The following is a 27,403-nucleotide window of genomic DNA, read 5'->3' on the forward strand; positions in this document are numbered from 1 at the left end:
TAAAAAGGAATTTTGCAAGTCAAGAAAGTCACATTTTGTCGTAAAACTGTTGAAGTATAAGACAGTAAAAATACGTAATTAGAAAACACTACACACACAAAAGTCGCACAAGTGACGTCTCTCTCTCTGAAGCTACAATGTCTGTGTGCTTCATACTGGGATGTACTCACATAAGCAACAGGTCTCGCTCGTTCTTTCTCTTTCCGGCTGATTAAAACACCAGGAGTCGCTGGATAAAACACATCAGGTAAGATAATGTTTCATTTCTGCGTGGTCATAGCTAAGTTATCTAGCTAGCTGATGTTGGTGACGTTTATTGTGCGAGACGAGAGATGCAGTTCACTGAGCGGTTTCACACAGATCTAAGTGATACCACGACAAACTTACTACAAACTGCAACTTTCTTGACTTGCAAAATGATGTTTTAAATTGACAAACATCATATGTGCAATTCAAACAGGATCAAAACAAATATTTGTCTCTCGCCATTGACTACCATTCATATTTTTTCCAAAATAATGTCCCATGGGGTCCACCGAGAGGGGACGGACTTTGCCTCTCCATTAAACCTTGCTTGTTGTTACCACGGTAACCACAGGTGTCAGCAAATCCACCAGGTCTGAGATCTTAGGGATTGTAACTTGACTCTCTACTTTTTGTGACGTATATAAAGATCACGCACTGATTCCTGGTTAAATACTAGCTTCAGATGGCATAATCCTACTGGAATGTAATCATCTCAGCACTAGGATGATATTAACTTTGAGACGATACAAACCTGTCAGCCATCAGAGATACTGTTTATCCCGTGGTGGCTCTCCCTCTATTATCTCTGGCTGTTTTGTATTGGGTCATCATGGTGAATGTTGCGTATCAATGAGCAGGATTGCTTCAATGCAACGAAATACCTTCATTGGTGAAATATTATATTCACTGGCCAATACATCCAATACAGAGATTCCTGTATGCATATCCTATCCATAGACCGTTTGTCATTTGATTTCTGGAAGAATTTATGTATCTCATAACTATATTGTAATGTAAAATTACATTACAAAGAGTATTTTATCCATATCGCCCACTCCTACTAAGAACTGCAATGACAATTCTAACCCAAAAAAAGTTTTAACAGGTTGACAAGCCTTGTGATCTTCTCTTTGACACTATTGATAAGGACTTACGGTTGGGTTACTGTCACTGTCTCTCATTGAACACCCTGATGATGTGGAAAGATTTAGCAAGATCGTGATCCATGGGTCAGTAACCTGGGGAACACAGGGAGATCGTGATCCATCATGCTAATTGTCCCAGTGCCAGCGCTGCAGGATAATGAGCCATGAAGGTTGCCATCAAACCAGAAAAGAGCCTTCACAGAGCAGTTGTAGAGGTGTCTCTAAAGTACTCTTAAGTTATGTGCATTCATATTTGAAAAATTAAAAATTATGAGCGTGCAGCAGGAGCTCCAGGGGCTGACCCTGTGCTCTCTGACCCCTCGTAAAAAATGCATACAAGAAGTGTAGGGACTATGTGTATGTAACTAGGGAGGGATAAAAGTAAAATGTCAACTGTCCGTGCACACACTAACAAAGTTTTCCTGTTCAGCCTCAGAGCAGAAACACATACGTATCTCACTAAGAAGTGATTATCAAAGTGATGTGGAATCTCACATGGTAGCACAGAGATCCAAAAGAGGTTTGACAAACCACTCAAAAGAATTCTGTTCATCACAGCAGCCCGAGTACACCGAGAGATTTCCACTGGGTACGGGAACATTTCATAGCCTGACTGCAGATACCACTGATTATCAATGACTCAACCTTCAGCTTCATAAATAGATTTTGTTCCCATGCACAGGGACTAATGCTTCTATTAAAATATAGATACGAATGGAGTGATGTGAAATGCCAAACCAGGTCTACAAAATATGGTACAAAAGCAAAAGTGTACACACTTTCTGGGATCAATGCAGTACAACAGGCAGCCTTTCTCTGTATATGTATTAGTAATTTTACAAGGATACAGTTGTTAAATGCCCTAGGACTTTCACAACTGCATGGTTACTTACATGTAATTAGACAGAAGTCAAAAAATGTTTCAGAGGCTCGTCAGATTGCAGTCAGGTTTGTTAGCATTAAGAAAAGCAACTTTCTGTCTCTCTGGTAACTTTCTTTTATACTGCTTTCCTCTTCTAGTTTCCACTAATCCCAATTCCTGCCTAAAACTGGAGCACTGGAGTCATATCTGGTTGACATGGCTGTCAACCAGATATGACTGTTTGGCATGTGTGTGCCTCCCAGAGTGCTCTATCATGGGGAGCTGCGACATTGTAAAGCATCTTATTATTCAGGCTGTTCTATTTGTTACTTTTGTTTTCAGCAGTGGCCCAGTCGGAACAGTGAGCTCTCCAATTTACTGAGCTAAAGTGGTTTCTACTGGCCGAGAGCCAGTGCTTAACCATTGTTAGTGGACTAAGTAATTTCCATTTAACTGTGTTCTACCAAGAACTGGTCTTTATTTGGATTGGTGCCAGCGGAGGTTGATTTAGTTGCTTGGTAAAGACGGTGGGCTCTGATTTACCCTCATATAGTTAGTATATGTTTATTTAGTGTTTCTATCCATTTGATAATTAACTAATTGTTAATGGACGTGGATACAATGAATAAGTGGATCTAGAAAAGGCTATTTTAACAGTAACAATTCAGTTTAACGTTTTTTGTTTTTTTTTAAATGTCCATTGTTTTACAACGGGGGTCTCCCAACTTTTTTAATGAAGTAGCCAAGAAGAAAGTGGTTAAGAGCTACTCATCATGTATTATATTACTAGTTACATTGATTCACATATCATAACGAAAGACTCATCTCCAATCCAAACCAGCTGATTGAGCTACTTTTTTTTTATCTCCCATGTTGTGTTAAAACATCTTAAAGTTACTAAATACGGGATTGGGAGCTTTTCTATTGCCTCTCAACATGGCCCCGGCAAGCAGTTAACAGTGCTAACAACACTAAACAGTGCTAACAGCACTTAACAGTGCAAACAACGGCGAAAGTGCTGACAGAGATAACAGTATTAACCTTAGGGGAAACCCTTAAGGAGGGTGGGCGCTACGCTTCTGTGACAACGATGCCGGTCGGTATCAGCTGTAAACGCCGTATGAGAGAAGTGCAGAGCAGCAGCGAGGTGAGCCAGACAGTGAGGCAAGCTCGCATGCACGAACATGCACTAAAGGCATGCACGGCCGGCCCGGCGATGTCAACAAAGCACAGAGAAGCTCCGATAACAACACACACAGACGGAGAGTGACTTCATTCTCTGCTCAGGTAGACATTATGTTTACAAAGCAAATAGTTTTTTGATGCTGTATTAATGCTCTGAATATCGAATTTGGCACATTTAAATCCACATATATTGCATGTAAAATGTATTTTCTGTATCCGTGTTTCATTACTTCGGAGGCAACGGCAGTAAACCAAAGTGTTTATACACAAGATCAAAGCACATTCATATCTGAATATTACCACACTGACACATACAGGACGCTCTTATGAAGGTTTTTGATCACGTTCACACTATGTTGTGACACTATAAGAGAACAGCTAGTACTATAATATATTGTCCTTGGAGGATTTCAGACTATTGGATCGATATCCAGAGTTGAGATGTGTTGGTTCCGACTCATTTTCTTTGTGCAATTTAATCACATCCCAACATTCATATTGCAAGAGAACATGTATGAGTGTGCAGAAGTCGACTATGAAAAGTCTTGAAACAACATGGCCTATACCACCTATGCCACACTCATCCAGTGAACAAACAGGCAAAGTGAGGAGACAGAGAGACCGGGGCTTTAGAGCACAGCTGTTCAACTCAACATTGTCCAACTCTGCCATGGGCAAGAAAAATGATAGATGAAGTGAGAGAGGTGGAAAGATAGAATAAGATGGGCAGTGAAGGGAAAATGTGATATAACACATTTCTTCATTGTTCCTCCAAAAGTACATATTCATATACATACACTGTGAAGTACACCGTATAGGATACTATTAACCCGCCAAGAGCAGTAATAGAATATTGATTTGATCTGTGCAAAATCCTTCACCATTTAGACAACATTATGCAGGCTAGTATTGTTTGTGTGAGTGGTCAGAGCACAAATCCAATTAAACTATGGTCCTTAGTTACTGCTCTCACCACTCTACTTGTCCCGCTTGCACTTTAGGACCCTGAGAAACACAGCACGTCGCATTTTACACTTTCGGATGGTGCAATGAACTCTATGCACATAATACGCGAACACAGATGCACGTTGCCAACACAACACGTAGGCCTGGCAGACTCCGACTCATCCATATGCAAATGTGAGGTGGAGCAGGCGCAAAGAAGAGAGGGGGAAATGAGTCTGAGCGAGAGCAGCACAGGAGAAAGGAAGGGGAAGAGGGAAGGAGACTGCATGCAGGAGAGAGGACACTCTGCTCTTTTTTTTTACAGCAATGAGGCACTGCATTGTTGAGGAAGGCTGCAGAGATGTGAGCATCCACGGCGACAGGGCAACAGATGACAGATGCCGGAGAGAGAGGGAAATGGATGGAGGAATGACAGCTACACCTCTCAGACACACACGATGAGGAGGAGATAGCCAGATGAGGACGGTTTTGTCGTTGGACAGATGGAGAGGAGTGTGACAGCTCCGAGCTAATGTCTTCTAGCTTTAGCCATAGCTGTACTGACCCTGGTTGACTTTACTCAGGCAGCCCGAGTTGCAGAGGGAGCGGACCGTCCCCGGGTCCCAGCAGCTCCGGCCCTTCATCCCACGCTCCCTGAGACGCAGCGCTGCCCTGGGCCTCTACATAATCCCAGCGAGGGGGGGGCAGAGGTAGCGACTTTCCCTGTTCAGCATTGCAGCGTGCACACACATACATGCATACTCACACACGTGCATACAGTGCACAGACAGGGGAGCGATGCAGGCGCTCCCTCGTGTAACTCCTATCTCCTCTCGTGCATCGCTTCCCCTTCTTCCGGAAACACACTCGCGCTCGGGATACACACATTCACAAAGCTCGGCACATTTACAATTCTCCTCCACATGCTTCTCTCAGTGCAGTGCAGATTGGAGAGCGAGGGAGGGAGAGAGAGGGAGGGAGAGAGTGAGTGAAGCAGAGAGGAGATAGAACTCGCCAGCCAGCAGTCATCAACGCTACTAAGACCAGAATGCACTGCTTCTTTCACAGCCTGACAGACAAAGTCAACTATTTCAGGAAGGCGAAATGGCAGAGATGGTATTAAGTACAGGCTATGTCGCTGCATAATAAATGACACCACGAGGAGCTTATGTATGATGAGACATGAGGGATGAAAAGATTATAGATTAAGTTTCAACATATTAGCTCAGAGTGGTGCTACTAGACCAAGGGCGAAAGGTCAAACAAAACACCCTTCAATAAAATGTCTATTTCTTTCATCTGTTATCCTCAGTGTTATCCTCAGTGATCACCAGCCGCTGATGGACCAATTCAAATCTGACCTCCCACAGACTGGTGAGTGTGTCACTACCAATGCAGCACCACTGGGCTGCAATAACAAGCCTCCCTCGCTTTTCATAGCAAGTGGAGGTTGTCGTTCCAATATTACTGACAGCGTACATATCACACTGTACTGTAACTCAAGATGACCTCGGCAAATGGTTAACTACTGGCTTCTGTGAACACATACATTACATTACACCAAGTCTAGGTAGGGCTGGCCTATAATTAATGAATATATTGCTTATTCACTTACATCTGAATCACATCAGGATGTACCGTATGACCATATTCTGTTAATGTTTCACAAATTTCTGCTGGTCAAATTATAGATTTAGAGCAAGCTATAATAAAAAATGATATCAAAATTATATATATATATATATATAATTTTGATATACTTTTTTATTATGTTATTTATTGTCACTGACATGAATGTGACAGTTTATTGTTTTGGATTTTGTTTTCAATTGTTTCAGATAATATTGTTCAGCCCTACACAGACCTCGTTATAGTGATCTCTGTTAAGCGTGTTTGAATATAGTTTCTGTCCATGGCTGTTATCAAAGTGCCTATAGCTTTAGTTTTAATTACTTCTAGTAATGAAATATTTAGCTCCAGAAGCCTTCATTTTTTTAAGCTAACTATAGAAATTGTGTAAATTATTTTAAGGCCATAGCCTTAACATACTCTTTAGGTTGTTATTAACAATAATCAGTGTACTTTAGTTGGCCAGGACACCTTAGACAAATGTGTCATTAGCCTCTCCCTAATCACAAATCAATTTTTACACTGAAAACAGCGTATCAGTAATGCTATGAATACCTCTGGGCCGTGAGCTGTCACTGTTTCATGATGCAACACCAATTCCTTCTTCCATGGGCAACAGCATGGTTAAAATGCACAAAACCAGCTTTGCAAATCAGGCCAACAGTATACGGAGTCCCTCCCTCGATTGAAAACTGTTACAGTATCACATGAAGCTCGTCTGCTGTACAATCTGTGTTGCAGTGATTCTGTAAAATATCTGATAACAGCAAAAACAGGTAGCAGGGGAGGACTACTGTGGACTGTAAGTGAGGTGAGAGAAGTGCTGACGGGGAAAGATTGTTGGACGGTAAATAAATAACTTCCCCTAAATGTCCCGGGGCATGTTCGACGGGGCGCCAAAGCATGAAACCTCAATTAATTTTATACTTGACCTTCATCATCTCTTTTCTTCAACACTGTTAAGTTTAACCATGCAAAGAAAGCCAATCGTGACCGGTGAACACGGCAGGCTGTGTGTGATGAATCTGGGGTCTTTTGGGGTGTATTTTGAAGTTGTTTTAACAGTCTGTTCTTTTTTTATCTTGTTTTCAGTCATTACTCTTAATGTTAAGCAGTTTGAGCAGCATTTTGTGTATGACACGTGCGATATAAATAAAGTGTATTATTATCATTATTATCTATGGCTTAGGCTGAGAGAAATAAAGTCACTGTTGAAGGTGTCTGAATCCCATGTGGTGCTGAATGGTCTGTTAATAGTACTGAAATTAAATACTGCTGTATTTGATTTGACATTGTAAACTACTATACGTCATAATTATTAGGTAGCACATTCATAATTATATAGTATATGTATTTAGACTGTACTTTTAGGTGGCAACACTTATTTACATATAGTACAATAAATAGTCAAATAGATAAAGAAAATCATCAAAATTATATTTATGCCATTTTCCTTTTAGACGTTGAAACAGAGCAAATACTGCAGCCTAATTTCTAAATATAGGTAACTCCAAACTATACAATATAATTTCCATGAGAGAGTTTTAAAAACGCTCTGGACTCTGGAGTGAAACCTAAGTTGCTCCAAATATCACATGATATTCTTTTGAAATCCCAAAGTTAAGCAGAAATTCAGCCCGACATTACCCTGTTTTTTTTACTGAAGGAGACAGTCGAAGGCCAAACCATCTGAAAGACAAACTAAAGGGAAAGAGGGCGTTTAAAGAGCACGAGTTACAGTCTCATTAAGCCAATTACTGCATTTTAAGATCCAGGAACCCAAACACTCCGCACAGCCTGAATGCACAGGCACCGAGCTCATTAAAACTAGTTCAGACAGCTCGAGAAAAAACAGATTCATCGTGGGAAGAAAGTAATTTTAACAGGAAAATTACATTTTAGAAGTCACATTCTGAGTTTGAGATCTTTTTAAAACATTATGCCGTGTCAATTCCAGCAGAAGTAGCCATATAAATGTTATTGATCCGTGCCAAAAGACCACATAAATGTCACTGTGCTTCCTCGCTGTCACTGAGGCAAAAGAAGACCACTTGCATGTAAGAACAAGAAAAATCGACTGCAGTGAAATACAAGCTGAAACTGAGGTCTCCTAATGGTCTGACGCTCCTCCTGTGGCGATAACAACCCCGCTTATCCAGAGGAGGTGGAAGATCTTTAATTAACCACAACTGTAAGAGTTAAGAGGAATTGCTTCCTGCATACAGCCTGCACTGGCTCATAGTAGAGAAACCATGCATCAACATGATGATTTAGTTACCAAAAACAAACAACATTCATGTCCATGCCCCACGCAGCAGAGTGAAAGTACAGCTGACTCTCAATATGCCGGGGCAATGAATCATCCAGCCCTGATTGCACTTAGTCATCACTGACAAATAAACTTGAGTCCAGGTAGCATCTTTGCGCGGCAGCTGTTGGCGTTGGCACTGAAGGAACCTCTGTGAGTTGTGACTTTTCTGCAAAAATATCCCTGAAGGAGTCTTGAAGCATGTAGAAGTAATGGTAGTTAAACATATATTCCATATGCAAATACAGATGCTCCAAAATGTGATCAGATGATCTACTCATTAGATGATAAACCAGTCGAAGAGGTTCTATCTATAATTTCTAAAAAGATGACTACTACACACACAGACAGACAGTAAATAGTACCTTTTTATGTTCTGAATAAAGATGCTACTTAAGTATCAATAGCCTTAAAGCAAATGTTGCTTTGAAGATGTGATAAACCGTCCTCATAAGCAATAACCTCAACCAAATGTTTCCACTGAACAGAGCTGCAGAAATGAGCAGTATTTTGCTCATTAAAGAATAGTTTCAGTTCAGTGATATTTGTGGGTTGTCTTGCATGTACAGTTTAATAGGCTCGAGGTCAGGACTTTAACTTTCCAAAGACTGTAGAGAAAATTTCCTTTGAATTTCTAAGACTTATTTCTGTGCTAGTGTGAGTCATTATCACATTGTGAGACCTGACCTCACCTTAAGATTCAGATCTTAAACAGCTACCTTTATATTTTACTGTACGAGGTTATATTAATGTCACATATAAAAACATTAAAACTAAGATTTGAAAGGGTGAAAGTTGGTTTTGAAAGAGTAACTTATGGTTTTAAAACTGAATAGTAAGGTTCAAACTAGGGCTGCCACGATGTCAGATTTTCACTACATAATTATTGTGGCTGTTGTGTTTTGGAATGAAATGGAATGGAGTATCGTTTGGAAATCGTTGTGTTTTCGTTAGCTTAGAATGAGCCCTTCATATCTACAAAGGGAGCAGGTCCTCTTCCATGTTTGTATAGTAGCCCAGAACGGATGAACACTGACTCTAGCGTGAGCCTTTCGCATATTTACGTTACAGAAAGGCCACCATAATTCTCTGACACGCTTGGAAAAGGAGGAGTGAGCGGGTAAACAGTTGGTTGCAATCTGCCACCTCATCGCTAGATGTGTCTACTCAGACTTGGTTCAATATTATCACAATATTTTAAGCAATGTACCAGGTATTATTTTGTGAACTGAATGAACATAATAATCCCTATTTACAAACCTGCTTCATAACACCTGTCCTCACCCGCTAGACTGACCTCATCTCCATCACTCCTACAATCTTCATCATCAGGTGAATAATGTCACCAACTCCAGTGGTATTCCTGAACTAACCAATCCATACGTGCCCATAAATAACAATGTTTTGTTTTTTTATACAGACAATACTTTTTCTTTTCCAATCCCATAACCAATGCTGCTAAAAACCTCTCACCAACAGAAAATACACACAAGAACTAAAGGACAGAAAAAGGGTGGTGTGAAACGCAACTGAAACTATATCCTGTCATCATTGTTTTCATCTCTCGCTGCCCGTAGCATAAAATGCCAGATGGAAAGTTTAAACTAATATTACTCAGAGAGAAAGGAGCTTCCAACAGTGGTGGCCTTTCAACAACAACAAAACAGTATCCAGCCCACTGTGGCAGATTGTAGTGCTGCAGGAAAAACACTCATGGTTGGCATAAAGAGCTACGCCTGACCAGTGAAAAAGAGGTGTCACAACACAGAAATCCACTAAGAGGATGAAAAATGGAAATCCTGAATACTGAACCTCTATTGTGACAGCTGACCGCCTTGCACAACATTTAACTAATTTATATTTTAATGACCTGCCTGTATCCGCGTTCTCAATTTCTCATCTTCTCCTCGCTGCTGATGAAGCAGAAAAGCTACAGAGCGAGCGACAGGGAGAAAAATATGGGTGTCGACTGGGACGCACAATGTGAGCTCAATAATGAATTCAAGTTTCATGCAGCATACAGCAGGTCACTGGACACACTGGAGCCCTGCAGAGCAGACAGAAATACCAGTACAACAAAGGACAGCACAATAATCCCAGTAATGCAGTGTGGAACAATGCAGGGCTTCAATAGCGCTGTCCACCGACTGTATGGAGTCATGATTAACATAATTTATAGATCCATTAAATTGAGTAAACAATGGTCTAATACCAAAACAGCCATGTAAGAGACAAGAGGCGAGACTAAAGCAAGCACAATATTCAAACCTAATTATCTAGAATAGACTCCCACACACATAATCACATGAAGACACACACACATAGTATATAATCAAGCAGAAAGGAAAACAAATTCATCATAATATTCTATTCTCAGAAATTTGTCCTCTGTTTAATTCCTGTTATTTACAACTATATTCTCACAGATTTGGTCCGATCAACTCTGGTATAAAAAAAGGAATAACCAACTTTCACACACCATTTCATCTAATCAGTGTTCGGATGCTTTCCTGTCATACTGTCAAGAAGCAGAGGTAGTGTGTATGAACCATTACAGTCGACTATAAACAGGTAAACACCGACTTTTTCCGCACAATAGATGAGAACAACACCTATAACCATAATAACTGTCGACATAAAAGAGGGCGACGGCTTTGTCCTCACACTAAAATTTCAGTAGACTAAAATGTTCAAAATTTTTGTGGACTAAAATTAAAGTAAAACTCTAAAACAATCAAATTACTATAACATGGCAAAACCTAATATACATTTTAATAAAAAAAAAAAAGAACTGAAACAAAATCAAGTTAACTGTAAAATGTTTGCTCTTTCACAAAGAATGGGGCTGTGGTCACATCGTAACTTTGCAAACCACTTCTGCAGTGTAATAGCAGGAAGAGGGTGCTCTAACATGCAAAAAAACAATAAATGTGCTTGTTTGCGGTTTAACCTCAGCAGAAAACTGAGTGCGGAAGCTGTCTTCAATGTCTTAGCATGATAAGATAAGATGGAAGTGCCAACCACATTCTGTCCAGACAGCACTCACGTAATGGGATGTTTTAGAGTCCATTCAACATACTTACATTACATACATACTTAGGCTCAAAAAGCACCTTTTGCCCGGAGGACAAGAATAAAGAGGAGGGGAGATTTGAGATGGAGGGGAGAAAATGCCCAGCAGCTTTAAGTTAGAAAACAGGCAGCAAGCCCAGTAAAAACAGGACAAAGACAATGGGTTTGATTAGTTCCCATTGCTTAGAATATACTGTAAGAAAAACAACAACAACAACAACAACATAGACCCAATGGAGCTTCAAAGAGCAAGTCAGACCAGAGGGAGAGGAAACAGAAGGTGGCATGTAACTCAAAGATCGATGATGGGTGGGTCGTGCAGTTTATGGAGGGAGTGTGAGTTCAGAGAGGTCAAATCCATTAAGAGACAGCGAAGGTTTGATTACACAAGGACACGTGACTGTTACATTTAGATGTTAGAGACAGAAAAAGGAGAAAGGTGTTAGATATGGATGAAAAAAAGTGTGTCCCATAGGGTCATTTTTGTTTGGTTTGTTATGTTACAAGACTGACTCTGATCTCTTTGTCTCCATCTCCCTCGTCATTGGGGACTGAGCTGATCTAGCAAATCAACCGCTGCCGCCACACGCTTTTACATCCAAGACAAACAAGGACAAGTGATTCGATGCACAGCCGCTGCAGAACTAACCGATGAAGATGATAAGCTTGCCATCTGTCATTTCATAACATCCTTTCACAAGCTCAGAAAGTAGTGCAGGTGATCAAATACAGGACTTTAAAAACACGTTTTTTGGCTCCATTTAGATTAATGCAGTAGGTGTAAATCAGTCAGGCTGTATTTTAGAGATCTGTCATCAGAATATATTTGTTACTTTATTAGCAAATCCTTATTTATTGCCTTGTAGACTGGTGTAATAAATTAACGCAGCCTAAACTCAGTCCTACGACCTGAGTGTCCTGCCCTGCCCAGTGAGATTTCTCCAAAACAATTAATTAAATAAATTCTATGAACAATGTTTTCAATTCACTGTTAATGGGAAAACACTTTTTATATGTTACTTACTTACTTTCTATGATAATTCAGCAATGTTTTCCAATTTCAAAGTGGAGTTTGTCACCTGAACGAGCTCTGGGACGGATGTCTGTATACACCCTTTGTCTAACAATGGAAATCACAGATATCCTTAATTTATGCACTACAAATCAGCCAATATTCACCAATATACAGTAATATAAGCTACAACATGTATACACAGCTGCATCTGATCATTTCAACCAGATACACGTGTATGCACACAAACACGCACACACATTCCTGAGCACAGCGTAAGAAGAAGAAAAGCCGGACACTTACAAGAGGAAAACTGCGCCTTATCCCGTCTTTATTTTTCCCCTCTAGATTTGCAGGACAATGGCAACGTTTTAAGCAAAAGAAGACAAGTGAAGAGTTGGAGAAAGCAGAAGGTCAGTCCATTCAGAACCAAAACTCCCGCTGGATGAAAAGCAGAGTAAACGGCTTACTGAGAGAGAGGAGGAACAAGAGAGAGGAAGAGGGAGGGGGCGGGAAAACCAGACAGCGAGTGAGAGGGTGACTGGGAGAGAGAGGAAGAGAACGAGCGCCGGAGCGAATGTAAGGGGAAAAAACAGGGACACAATCAGGACCAGGAGAGGTGGGGGAAAAAATTAAGCTTGATTAAGGAGGCGGTCCTAATCTTGATATTCTGTTTCAGGACCATGGACAGAGATCTACCTTTTACTGTAAAGAGAGAATTATAGCTGGGATGTGAAATAAAAGCAGAAAAGAGAGAAAGATAGAGGAAAAGAATAAGAGCAAGAGGATAAATATCTGTAGTAACCGAACCCCACCAAGTAAATCATGTGACTACCAGTTTACTCACACACCTAACCACAGTCAGTTCAAGTGAAACGTCACCCAAGCACTGACTGACTGAATGCTGATGCAGATCAATGCACTGAACTCAAGATGCACATCAGCTTGCATGCTGGGCACATCAGGGTCAGGTGCAGGAAGAGAGCCTCTACTATGGATCTGTAGCTGCTGCTGTTACTGCCTACCTCAGCTGTATCCCAGAGAAACCACTAACTGGATGACTGATTCCAGCATTTTTGAATTTCTCAATTTTTCCACCATCTTCCCAGTTCCCACTAAAATTCACCATCCAAGCAAATTTTCACTGTGTGTTTAAATTGAAATAGGAGCGCATGACAGGCTCGCAAATTCAAGCCACCACTGATTCAATGGGCTGTGAGCTCACTTTCACAAGCAGCGCAAGAAACCAGGCAGGAAAACCCATGAGAGAGGTCATGCTGAAGTGAAGGGAAACACTGCCACCTGCTGGACGTTTGCCCTGGACTACAAGCTGTTAGAAATCCAATCTTAACCTAAATTAGAACAAGATGCACTCATCTGAAGGACAGGCAATTTACAAGAGGAGGCTTTTAAATGGAAAGGCTGCAGATGTGACACCGGTGCGAATGAGAAATTCAAGTAATTGATTCAGGGTTCAGGTCAGTTGTACATAGAAGATAATCTCATGGCTCACGGACGAAGAGAGACTTGAGATTCAAGTTGAAACAGGAGACTTACGGTGTATTATTGGATTTGAGATTTTAAAAACAGCTTCTCAGGCTAAGATGAAAAGATAAAATCAGAGATGGTTAGGAAACAACAAGCCACATGAAGGATATCAAGTTATAACTTTGGCCGCTATCTACACACATGATGCTCCCCCCTGGGTTTACACTGTCTCTGCTGAGGAGATCGATAGGAGCTCTTTGTTCCACTGACAGAGAGGGGGATGGCAGGATAATAAATGTCACTGATCCATGTTTGTCTAACACCGTGAACACAGAGAGAGATGCTCTGAAAGAGCCTGATGGTAAAATCATCATCATATATAGTCATTCACTGTGGTATGAAGCATTACTCAGTTGCATTAACAGATTTTCCACTTGACTCGCACAGTGTCCATTTTCTCACATTCTCTTAAATCCTCCTCCCACAGATAGATTAGCTGTGAAAGGAAATGTTAGAAAAACACAAAAACACACACACACACGTATTCTTTCTTTAAGCTTTGAAGCAGTTACTGAATCAAAGCTTTGACAAAATACAATTTACTGCTTCATAAAATACAAGTCTAATGCATGGCAGGCAATTATCAGGAACTGATCCAATAATTAATACCGATTTAAAGTTGTGTATTTTAAACAAAGTATTTAAGAGGATCTGAATGACGGTGTTAAAATCTACGGCGTGCATTGAAGGCAACCTGTTGTGGTGAATGGCAGCAGACTGACTCTACAGTATCTTAGATACGCAGTAGCAGTGTGTCTTGGTGTGTTTTCATCCATTTAAATGTCAACAGCTAAGAATGGTGGGATGAAAAGCATCAGCATCTGCTATTGCATCATATTTGGTCTGAGAACAGGTTGCCTGACATCAGAACTGGATCACTACATTTCAAACAGATACTGTACATTTTTTACTTTAAAAAAGCATTCATAGTTTACTGGATCCTGAAACTGGATCCTGGAATGGGCCGAGGAGGGAAACACTGGTGTGAAATTAAAAATTAAAAAAGTGTGCATGTTTTATATTTCTTTATATTCTGTGCCAGATGAACTGCTTGTAAAGTGCAAGGTTTGTTCAACATCATAGGTTAGGTAAACAAAGCAAGCAATGGATTAAGAGGGGGCAGTATAGCTGGACATCAGCATAGTGTAGCTGAACTTGACAACACACCATGCTGCAGAAAATATGCGCGCGCACACAGACACACACACACACCACACACGCGCACACACACACACAAACAATCAGACACACATCAAATATGTGGGTAGTTCAATAGCCTAACCTTTTCAAAGTACAAATATATCAGCATTGCTCTCCTGCTTACTGGAAATGGTGAGCTTAAAAGCACTCACATTCTCCCACAGTCTATATTTAGTGATCTGCCTTTCAAATGGAGGCCAGAGGAATATATAGCCCGTCTCTGTAGACGCTGTCTGCAAAACACTGGGGCAGAGAGGCTTTGGGATGATTCCAGGGTAAAAAGTGAAGAAAAACAGTCCTCCCAGGCTTTTCCCACAGCCTTTGACCTGCAACACCTAATACAACCATAGAAGCAGGAGAGAGAGAGAGCTCTGTTGTCAGGCTGAATGGAAGCCCAGTTTTCACGGTACCATTAGCATTCTCCGACTTGTTTTTCAACTCGACTGAGCAGACGGCGCTGCCCTCTCCTGGCTCACACTGGAACCTGAATTACATTAAAGAAGGAGGGCGTGAGCTGAGACACCAGCTGTGCTGAATATCAAATGCCAGGGGACGCCGGAAAATCAAACACATCCAAATATCTAGGCTGAACCAGTGCTGTGACCCCACCTGCACTCAAGATCTGTGAAGAGGATGTTTGTCAGCTCTTTCAAAGACAGACGATAAGGAAGGCAGTAGGCCCAGACGGCATGTCTCCCTCCTGTCTGAAAGTCTGTGCTGACCAGCTGGCCCCCATCTTCACACAGATCTTCAACAGATCACTGGAGCTGTGTGAGCTGTCTCCTCCTGCTTGAAACGCTCGACCAACATCCCAGTCTCCAAGAAACTCTCCATCACAGGGTTAAATAATAACACAAGGTGGAAGTCATGCAGGTCTGACTTGCAGATCAATGAGTAAAGCTGAATGGAAACATAAACTTAGGTAACCTGTGAATTGTCAGCATGTAAACAACAAATCTGAGGGGTGTATTACAAAGCGAGATTAGTGGGTTTGCAAGGTAAGCATTTAGTCAAATTGAATTTACACAGCACTTTTCAAAACTAATGTTACAAAGTGCTTCACATTTGAATATTTAAACTAAACCACAAGCAAAATCGTTAAAGAGTAAGAACAAATTGGGGCAAGGAAAGATTAAAGCTAGAATAAATAAATACTACCAAATATATAGTGGAGGACCAATACTCATTAAATAAAAACTTCATTCAAAGGATAACGTCTGTATTTTTCAACCTGGACCTGGATTCTTCCATGTTTTTGTATTTAACTGACTAATAGCGGCAACAATTTCTGAAATTGGTCCAGTATTGAGGGAGAGCGCTGTAGATGGCAGCTGCTCACAGGCTGCAATGTAATCATATTAGGGCAATTTGGCATCAATTTACGTCCACTAAGAGTGCTTGTTTTTGCCATGACAGTCTCCGTTAGTTATTATAAGTGTCTGACCTTATGGAAAGAGTCTTGCTCAAGGAGAAGTCTCATTCTGAAATCTGGACACAATAACAAACAGACCGGATCAAGCAAAAGGTAAGAAAAATGTTTTATTTCTCTGTAGGGTCCTTTCCATAATGTTGTCAGACACTTATAATAACAATCTCAGTCTTTTGTCAGTGACAAAAACAAGCACTTTTAGTCAACGTAACCACACCTACGCTGCTCATTTGCACTTGCGGTTTGTTTAGCGGCTGCCGGTTACACCGTTATCCCTCAATACTGGACAAATCTTCCAAAATTGTTGTCCTCATTAGTCACTTAGACAAAAAAACATGGGAAAACAGGGTCCAGGTTGAAAATTACCGAAGTTACCCTTTAAAGGAGAAGTGTGTAGGATCTGGCGGTATCTATCGGTGAGGTTGCAGATTGCAACCAACCAAAGCTCCTGTGTGCCAAGTGTGTAGAAAAACTACGGTGGCCTACGCAAAATTGAAAATAGCCCCCTCTAACCAATGTTGTGGTATCACTGGTGAGGACAGTGTCATTGAATCTTTAAAACATCTCAATTTAACCCTAATTGAAATGCTGACTTATTATGTGGAGATCTCCTGAAACAAACTGTTCAGGAAAACCTATGAAAAGGTCTTCTTTAGCTGTTTTTGAGCTCTACCTGCTCCTGATGGAAATGTCTGGCTCTGTAGCGGCTCAATGCTCCGCTATGTTCACCAGCTGGTTGCTAACTGTGTCTGTCTGCCGTTTAGTGCTAACTGGCAGTGTGCAGTGGGTTTATCAGAGCTTTTTCACTGAAAACACCTGCCTGCTTCGGCCGCTATGAGAGCGGTGAGTGAACCAAAACTGTTCAGTTGCAGGTTGGTAAGCAATGAGCTGAAACTCACTATAAAGCTCAGTAAAACCAATGGGAGCTGCAGGTTTGGGTGATCATATTCTGTAGGTTCATCACTACGCATCGGCGTGGGAAGTGGGGTGCTGAAGCACACCCTGTTTTTCTCTGTAGGCCTATTGTTAAACTGCAATGGAAATTCAAAATATATATTATTAAGATATGTTTTATCCTCGCTCTACCCGAAGGGTTTTCAATTCCATTGCAGCACATTTTTTGCGCTGCGTAGAAATGATGTGGAGAGCATCTGGACGAGCCAATGCACGGGACGGCACGGGACGGCACGGGGGACGGGGGACGGGGGACGGGGGACGGGGGACGGGGGACGGGGGAGAGAACGAGGGTTCTGTAATTTATCGATACAATGTTCATGTCCTGCAAAAGCAGTACATAATATCGCCGATAAGAGCAGAGCACATCATCTAGCAGTCATTAGACTGCCGGTGTGGAACTGGCTGTTTACTAATGCACCATGTTACGCACTGATAAAACCATGTTCAGTTTTCTGTATCTGCTCTTTTGATTTACAGTATATGATTTTACAATTAAAAGTTCAGACGAAGGCTGTAATATGTGTAAATAGTAAAATAATTATTCAACAACAGAGGGCGTTATCTAGTCTGAATTCACCTCTCACCTTGAATCCTGGCACTATCAATGTTAATCACAAGATAAACACACTCCTGTATGTTTAACCAAGGCTGTATCAGCCCAGCCTTTATTTATCAAGGTCAAATTCTGACCATTAATGTCTTGCATCAGTGCCTCATGGGTGTGATATACTCTTACAGCTTGCACATAGACTATACTGTTATAGCTTAAATGTTCCATATAGCTAACTGCTCTCTGCAGCTGCCCTTACCAGACTGATCGTTCATCATGCGGATGGCTTTAGCTTTGGCCAACTCCAGCGCCGTGACCCATCTCTGCCGCTCCACTTCTGTGCTAGCCTTCAGGTGGTACGTCCGGCCGCCACTGCTCAGGACAATATTGCAGGCGTCCTCTGTGTCGATGTGTGCCGTGGCCAAGTTGATTGTTCCTCGGCACGTATGGGCCATCTCTGCCTGCGTCCTGCAACAAAATACCAAGAAACAGAGAAAGAGAAAAACAAGAAAGAGATGAAGACACTAGTCTAAGACTTTTTTATCACTTTAGAGTATTGTAGGTAGGATAGTACAATTGGCATTCCTATGGGCAATAAGCACAAGCAGGGAGGCAAGGAGGGACAGAGAAATGCCAAAGATTATATAAGGATTCACTTTGAAAGCCAAGCAACAGTGGAAGTACCTGGTTATTTCATTAAACACACGCCTTCTCTGTATAGTAGGACTGCACAATTAATCAATTTTATCCAAATCGCAATACGGCCTACTGCAATTTTTAAATCGCAGGATGAGGAGGAAATCTCAATATTTGTTAAAAGTGAAATGTGTGTCAAAATACCATTTTCAATTAAATATTGTGGTGCTGCAGAGATGTCATAGCCTACACATCATATTCTACAGACTTAAGAAAACATCTTTGTTTGGCACAGATCCCCGCAAAAATCACACCATAATCATTTTCATATTTTTCAATGAAAATGAGAATAATGATTTCAAAATTATCATACCTTCTAATATCGCAAATCATGTTGCAATTGCAATATCAGTCAAAAATACTCACAATTAGAGTGTTTTCAAAATTGTGCAGCCCTACTGTGTAGCACATTCATAAAACATAAACCAGTATCAGCTAATGTTAAACAAATTGGATAGTTTGAACTTCTAATTCACTCAGCGTGGCCTGCCTGCCCTGCTGTGAGTGTGAATTGTGGGTATTCTGTGCAGCCTCCCCTAAGACCAACTGTTGCACAGTCAGTGGGCCACAGTAGTCTAGATAACAAGGCCATTGTCTGCCTCCAAGCCTCGGTAGCGAACAAAACCAAACAATGAATAACAGCGTGAACAAAGAGAGAACAGAGTGTGAGAGGTGGTAAAAAAAAAAGAGAGAGCGAGATAGCAGGGAAGAGAGAGCCAAAGCAGCAGAGCAAGAGATTAGAACAAAGAGCAAGGGCAAGAGAGTGTTGTACGTATACTGTATGCACTGTACAAGTCTAAGCCAAATGTATAGACTGTATGTATGTTTCCAAAACAATCTTCCAATAAAACCACTGCAGCAAAAATGTTTATAGAGTGCTGCAGGGATGACGCATTTTTGTAGGCCATCCCGGAAATTACAATCGCTCTGGTTCTCTCGACAAAAAAACTGTCATTTTTCCACTGGGTTTTGGAGTATTACAGAAAATAAACTCTGTGGCAAACAAAAATGTATGATGCTTACACGTTTTGTTCCGTAAGATAATTTTCACAAATGAACACCACTTTATGATTTTTGAAGCGTAAATGCAATCGGCAGAAGTAAAAAGCTAACATTAGGCTATAAACGAACTACACCACGGTCGCATGAGTGTGAGAATACATAACGAGGCTGTAAAGGAGGACGTGTCGACGTGATGACGTTTAGTAGTCTCATTTAACCATTTGTTAGCAACCGCCTTTTTTAAGACACATAAAAGCTTCACAAGTGGGATATTCACTGATGTATTTTATGTTGTAGAACAAAACGTTAAAATCTCTTAAGCTTGAGTTAACGACAGACCTTATTTCAGGCATCTAACTAAAAACCCATTAAAAAAAAACAATTGACTTCCAGACGAGGGAACCAGAAGTGTTAAAATGCTAACTCATTTCCGGGTTTTAGGACTCTTTCCTGCACCACTCTATATATTATATATCATCCAAAACAGAAAAATACTGTAGAATTTATTAAGTAGTATAATTATGAGACACTTATTCTACATTATGTGTATTTTAAATATGGTTCTTGTTAGAACAGAGTTACTACAACTAATATGATTAACTGAAAAAAATCAAATTTAACAGAAACATTAAGAAATATGTGCTGGCTGCCGGTCGTTGTGCCACAGTCAGACAAGCTAAGCTGCAGAACAGGGGGTGGAACATCATGTCCTTCAGAGAGCTGAGTGTATGCAGGTCTTCACTCCAGCCACAGACAGCTGATTTTGCTGATTAACACCCTCGACCAGAGAGCAGCAACTAATCAGCGAAAATCACATGCTGTGGTGGTTGTTTCAAATTAAACAACACACATCCTCAACCCTCAGAGTCACATGGTTGCCCATCCTAGAAACAGCCACTTTGAAGCATGCAGCCATGCAGTCATGTGGATGCATCTGTATTTGTCTGTGGGTGCTGACATCCATTCATCCGTCTTGAGCCCTCACTGCCACGAGCAGCTGCCTCTCAGCAGCACTAAACTCTAAGCCAGATCCAGTCGAGGTTGACACTGACAAGGTGGCTGCCGCCTTATTAAGTCAGAGGTTGAAGTGCATTTGTAAGTTCTGCCAGGCAGTGATTTCCCTCAAGCTGCTTATACTGGCTGAAGTCGAATCTTGCTATAATGCCAACCCAGAACAAACACTTCAGTGTACCGCTCTTCTGGCGGCGCTCGGTGCACATCAGTTGTGCAGATGAGACCGCACTGGGGCCATGCGAAGCCGTGCGGAGGGCGGACAGGGACCCTCAACAGCCCAGTTTCCAGCCTCACCCAGCTGCAGAATCCTGGCTGTAAGTGGGTCAACAAACGGAGCGTGCTGCTGATGAGTAAGATGAGATCCGCACTGATCGCTTCGGCCCTGTGGGAAGGCGAGGCCATGCAGAGGCCATAAAATATACAGTCAAGGAAACTAGAAAAGCTGGGGAGGAGAGACTACAGGGGCATTAAGGCACTAGTAGGGGAGAGGGCGAAGGTGTGAGCATGAGAGAGGGTCCTGCATGTTGCGCTGAGCCGGGAGAGAATTGCAGTGCTTTACCTGTCAGTCCCCTGTGCACATATCCTCATAAAACATAAATCCACCGATCTGGAGCATGTAATGACAGAACAAGAACCGGTGAACAACACAGAACAGACGGCCACAAGCATGAGGAGACATACACACAGACAGGCAGAGGAAATAGGACACAGTACCCAGAGCATGAGAATGTAGATAGGTTTTGTTGTAGCTGGGGGCTGAAATATCACAAGACATGGAGGGAGAGAGCCAGAGAAACGCTGGGGAACGTGTCGTGCTGAAGACAGAAAGGAAACATAAGACAAGAAAACCAAAGCAATGATACTGCAACATGGACAGCATGACATGACCTGCTGAAAGCCTTAAACAATGAGATGGTGAGAATGCGGCCGGACTCCCTGCTCTCTTTAACGTCACTCTGCTGCTCTCACCTTTACAGAAAAAATACCACCTGGACAGGCCGCACACAGAGACACTTTTACACACACACAAACACAATGTGGCCTCGTGCTATGACCAACCAAGAGCCCATTAACAAGATTAGATCACAGCATCCAGATCTCGTGCTCCAGCCACTCTGCTGATGTGCCACGCTAACAGGGTTCAGGCGAGACTCTACCCTCCAGCTGGGCCCAAGGTTGGCTGGCTCAGCATTCTCCCACCACACCTCCCCTGAACCCAGGAGCTGAGTGTGCCAGCAGTAACACAATAACCTGCCTCTCCAAAGGAGCACGAATGGTGCCAAACCCCCACAGAGCACTGGTACTATCTAGTTACTATCCTGCAGCTGAGAAGGAAACATGGCAGGCCTACTCTACAATGAAAGTCAAGGCTGGATTCACTGATATGGCAATTCCTACAGCACTCAAAGCTTTAATGCCCAAGCCGGATTTACTTTAAGAGATGAGTAAGTAGTGCTGAGAGTATTAATACTGGGATGAAAAGTCAATTAAGAAATTAAAAACGAAAGCAGTTCCGTGCGAGAGGGAGGAAGAAGATCTTGTCATATGTACTGGTGAGAACAGCTCCCTGAGGTTCTTTCGGTTGATTTAAACTAAAAAAGACGAGACACAAGGCTGACACGGTATAAAAGACAGCCAGCCTTGCAGTGTCAGAGCCAAAAGTAATCAATAACAAGTGCAATGTTGAATCTCTGTAAAACTCATTACACTTTAACAGGCGTAAGTGCTGAGTGTGTCAGTCTGCTCACAGAGCCAAAGCATCGATTATGGTCCTCCGCTGCCCTTTGGCTTCTCAGCTACAAGTTAGAGAACTAAGCCTTTGCTTGAACACCAGCAGGACTTGGGAATGAAAGTGATCTCTCTGGTTATTGGCTAGGCTTCTAATTGGCAGTCTGTCACTATTGATTTATCAGAAATACAAACTGGCCTTTTAAAAAAGGGCAAACAAATACTGAACACAGCAAATCAAACAACTGGTTGATGCATGTTGGGCTACATCTGATGGGACACACACAATATTAAGTGTAAGAGCTGCAACTGTAAAGTAAAAGCAGTAGTGGGTAGAATTGGAGCAAATATGATTAAAAAAAGTTATTTTAATAAAACGGTCACTATATCCTGAAAGTAATGTATGAGACAGGTAATCTGAAAAAATCATGTGCCTCGGTGACCTCAGGTGCTCTTAATGGCATCTGCAGGATTTCACAGACCGGAGGAAAACAACCAATCAGAGCCGAGCCGGAGCCTGCCGTCTCTGAGCAGCTGTCAATCACTCGCAAACTCCGATCAAATAGTCAAACTAGGCAGTGCTGAACAAATATGAATCAGTATTCTGTTACTATAATGCCTATTTCTCACCTCACATGTTTTCAGAAACATGTTGTAGTGTACTGTTTAGCTGTAAAATGATAAAGTCGTGACCCGGCAGCCATGTTGAGATCAGTTAAGGATATACCAAGCACCGCCCACCAGCCGGAGCAAGCTTTCTCATTTTACAGCTAAACAGAGTGATTGACAGCTGCCTCCCGTTGAATGAACAGCCAATAGGAACGCTCTCTGTCTGAAATGACCTGTGATTGGCCAAAGTCAAGATCGTCGTAGATTTTTTAAACCCTGAAAACAGAGCCATGAGGACGAGCAGAAGTCTAGTTTTCTCTCAGAGCACTTGAATTACAATATGCTGAAAGGTTATTATGGAATTTTGCCCAATGATGCCAAAAACGTTCTGCCTACTGCAGGTTTAAGTGTTATTAACGGCTATCTAAAACCGCCACATTTCTCTCTGTATTCGTCTCATTATTGTAGGACAAGAATTCTGCAGAGCACAATAATGACTTGACATACAAAGAAGACAGTTTAATTAACATGTTGTCACGTTAGTCTGACTGTTTCCCTTTCACTTCCCTCACAATAGAAGCGCAGACAGTCAGCCAGAGGAGGCACACAAAGCCTGGAGTCAGACACACACAATGTGGTCTGCCAGGAAGACATCAGCGGAGGGGACAACCCGTGCGCTTCACTGCCTCCGTGCTCGGATGACGAAGGGCTACCTTTACTTCAGGGACAACAGTCACCTTACAACATAATGGACTATTAATGGAGGGTAGAGGCAACAGGCGTCTTTCCTTTCACCACGAGCTCAGGCAGGAGTAGGGCTTTGGCTACCATACCTCTGTGTCAAATAGCACCGCTGACAACAAAAGACAATAGGGCGTTGTGGCAAGACTGTAGCATGGGATGAAATGGGCTAGTAGAGAATGTACTCCATCCAATCTGAAAATACATATTTTTAAAGATGGAATTTACTGTTGTAGCTGCAGGGAAGCATCACGAGTCAAAAGTTTGCCTTGCAGTCAGAGGATCAAAACACAAACCACCATACTGACAAGAATTCACTTTGCAGAAGGGCCTTTAAACAATGCAGTGCTTCATAGCCGATTTAGCTCTCTAACCTCCCAGTAAAAGATGACATTTGAAAAGACAATTATCCTTGAGGAATCAGCTTAGTGCTACATTAATTATTTATATTACTGCAAGCAATTACAGTTTGCATTAAAACATTAAGCTAGAAGTTTTTTTTAATCATATCTGATTTGTGAAGGCACTTAAACTTTACGGTCACATCTTTGACAAATAGCACTGTTAGCAGAGGGAGGTTAACTCCAGTGGGGGCACCTTCATACTGCTGTGAACCATTTAATTAGGACAACCGGGTCAGACAGGGTGAACAACTGTTGCAATGAATACTTTATCTCTCCTTTTATGGGGACAATCCATGCATGTACACAGGTGGTTCCGGGATTTCTGGTGTGGCATCATTATTGCTTCATATCTGTCTCATAGTGCAAAAGGTCCAAATGTTCATGAATTGATATTCTGGGCAATTAAGACACGTTGGCACTAAACACAATGGGAGTCAATATTAAATAAGTGCACCAAGGGCAGTGTGACCTAGAAGGTGATACAGTGAAGTATTTGAATGTTGACAAAAGCAGTAAAGTTTAAAGCAGGCAAGATGGTTGATCATGCAAAAGCCCAGCAATGAAGGCAATGAAAGAGTAGGCCTACCAAGCCCTTGTGTGAGAAAATAATGACAACCCAGAGGCTGGCTCAGACAAAAGCTCTGAAAATGCTAGAAAGTGGACCTTAAAGTTGAGACTAGTTTGTCAAACATAATGTTCCCAAGGTCAAGGCTGAACTTCCTCAGACTAGACCAGGGGTCAGCAACCTTTACTATCAAAAGAGCCATTTTAGGCAAAAATGGTAAACCAGCCTATAGTCTAGTATATAGTATATAAATCTAATGCAGTGAGGAACCAAGTGCAAATGAATGGGAGTATTAGGGCCACATTGAGGGAAAAAAAATCTGAGATTTCATGATAAAGTCATATTATGAGAATAAAGTCATAATGTTACGAGAATAAAATCTTAATGTTATGAGAATAAAGTCATAACTTTACGAGAATAAAAGCCGTAATATTACGAGAATAAAGTCATAACTTTACGAGAAAAAAAGGAAAATAACACGTCAAATTACTACTTTATAATATTATGACTTTATTCTCATAATACTACGACTTTTACTCTCATTAAATTACGACTTTATTCTCCAAATATTATGACATTATTCTCCAAATCTCAGATTTATTTATTTTTTTCCTCAATGTGGCCCTAATACTCCTTCGTACCGTCGTACCATAGACCTACAACAATAATAAATAAAAATGAGAATGTAAACAAGGAGCCACCAGGTTGCTGACCCCTGACCTTGACCTTGTGACAGTTAAATCACCTGCTAGTTAGGTTGTATCTACATCAGGCAGACAATTAATACGTTGTTGTTGAGGAAAATTGCGTTTGGATCAGCCATAACACAGTACAGTGTGTACTGTAACTGAATGTGCTGACAGAAGGACTAAATATTTGTCATGCTTTATGGTGCCTTTATTGTGTCTCTCTACACCCACACCTGTGGACACGTGACTGCCTTTACAAGAAGCACCTGAGCCACAGGTGTTAGACTATAAGCTATTGTATAGCTAACGTTAGCTCACAGCTAACAACTGCGTGATTAGAATGAAGACAGAATGATGTTGCTATAGCAACCACCTACAGTGATCATACTGAGTACCGTTAGTTAATGAATGAATGAATGAAAACACGCGTTCATAAGAAACACACTCTGAAACAGTGACATAAACAGCTAACTAACTGTGGCTGCATTTGTGACACTTTGAGGAGTTACAGGACCTGCTGCTGTTGCTGCTGTGTGTGTCTATATGTGTTGGCGTCTTTCTGCAACATACAGTCATTAAAAGTAAAACATCTCCGATTTTATCACTGTAAACTGACAACTAACTGACAACTAACTGACAACTAACTGACAACTAACTGACAACTAACTGACAGCTGACTGACAACTAACTGACAACTAACTGACAGCTGACTGACCATTTGACAGCTAGCTTTAGCCTGAGGCTAGCCAGCTGAGGCTAGCTTTAAGCTGAGGCTGAGGCTAGCCAGATGAGGCTAGCTTTAAGCTGAGGCTGAGGCTAGCTTTAAACTGAGGCTAAGGCTAGCCAGCTGAGGCTGAGGCTAGCTTTAAGCTGAGGCTGAGGCTAGCCAGATGAGGCTAGCTTTAAGCTGAGGCTGAGGCTAGCTTTAAACTGAGGCTAAGGCTAGCCAGCTGAGGCTGAGGCTAGCTTTAAGCTGAGGCTGAGGCTAGCCAGATGAGGCTAGCTTTAAGCTGAGGCTGAGGCTAGCCAGCTGCGGCTGAGGCTAGCCAGCTGAGGCTGAGGCTAGCTTTAAGCTGAGGCTGAGGCTAGCTTTGAGCTGAGGCTTAGGCTAGCCAGCTGAGGCTGAGGCTAGCTTTAAGCTGAGGCTGAGGCTAGCCAGCTGCGGCTGAGGCTAGCCAGCTGAGGCTGAGGCTAGCTTTAAGCTGAGGCTGAGGCTAGCTTTAAGCTGAGGCTGTGGCTAGCCAGCTGAGGCTGAGGCTAGCTTTAAACTGAGGCTAGCCATCTGAGGCTGAGGCTAGCTTTAAGCTGAGGCTGAGGCTAGCTTTAAGCTGAGGCTGTGGCTAGCTTTAAACTGAGGCTAAGGCTAGCCGGCTGAGGCTGAGGCTAGTCAGCTGAGGCTGAGGCTAGCTTTAAACTGAGGCTGAGGCTAGCCAGCTGAGGCTGAGGCTAGCTTTAAACTGAGGCTGAGGCTAGCCAGCTGAGGCTAGCTTTAAGCTGAGGCTGAGGCTAGCTTTAAGCTGAGGCTGAGGCTAGCCAGCTGAGGCTGAGGCTAGCTTTAAGCTGAGGCTGAGGCTAGCCAGCTGCGGCTGAGGCTAGCTTTCAGCTGAGGCTAGCCAGCTGAGGCTGAGGCTAGCATTAAGCTGAGGCTAGCCAGCTGAGGCTGAGGCTAGCATTAAGCTGAGGCTAGCCAGCTGAGGCTGAGGCTAGCATTAAGCTGAGGCTAGCCAGCTGAGGCTGAGGCTAGCTTTAAGCTGAGGCTGAGGCTAGCTTTAAACTGAGGCTGAGGCTAGCCAGCTGAGGCTGAGGCTAGCTTTAAGCTGAGGCTGAGGCTAGCCAGCTGAGGCTAGCCAGCTGAGGCTGAGGCTAGCTTTAAGCTGAGGCTGAGGCTAGCTTTAAGCTGAGGCTGAGGCTAGCTTTAAACTGAGGCTGAGGCTAGCCAGCTGAGGCTGAGGCTAGCTTTAAACTGAGGCTGAGGCTAGCTTTAAGCTGAGGCTAGCCAGCAGCTGATGCTAGCATTAGCCTGATGCTAGCTGCCAGCTGATGATGATGATGATGAGGAACCAGCTGGTTGTTTACTTTGAGTAAA

General features: G+C 42.2%; 1 protein-coding gene across 3 annotated transcripts in view; it reads right to left on the bottom strand.

Moving 5' to 3' along the window:
• Nucleotides 1-27,403, bottom strand: part of si:ch211-106a19.1 (uncharacterized protein LOC561797 homolog) — a 60,255-nt gene that overhangs the window by 32,398 nt on the left and 454 nt on the right. For 2 of the 3 annotated variants that reach the window (XM_037778495.1, XM_037778497.1), the window contains exon 2: nt 18,129-18,337. In XM_037778495.1, coding sequence (XP_037634423.1) covers nt 18,129-18,337 — 209 coding nt within the window. Of the gene's footprint in view, nt 1-4,729; nt 4,950-18,128; nt 18,338-27,403 lie in introns of those variants that run through there. The other variant, XM_037778496.1, reaches the window with a different exon arrangement.

Source organism: Sebastes umbrosus, chromosome 8, assembly GCF_015220745.1.
Source record: "Sebastes umbrosus isolate fSebUmb1 chromosome 8, fSebUmb1.pri, whole genome shotgun sequence".
Taxonomy (NCBI): domain Eukaryota; kingdom Metazoa; phylum Chordata; class Actinopteri; order Perciformes; family Sebastidae; genus Sebastes; species Sebastes umbrosus.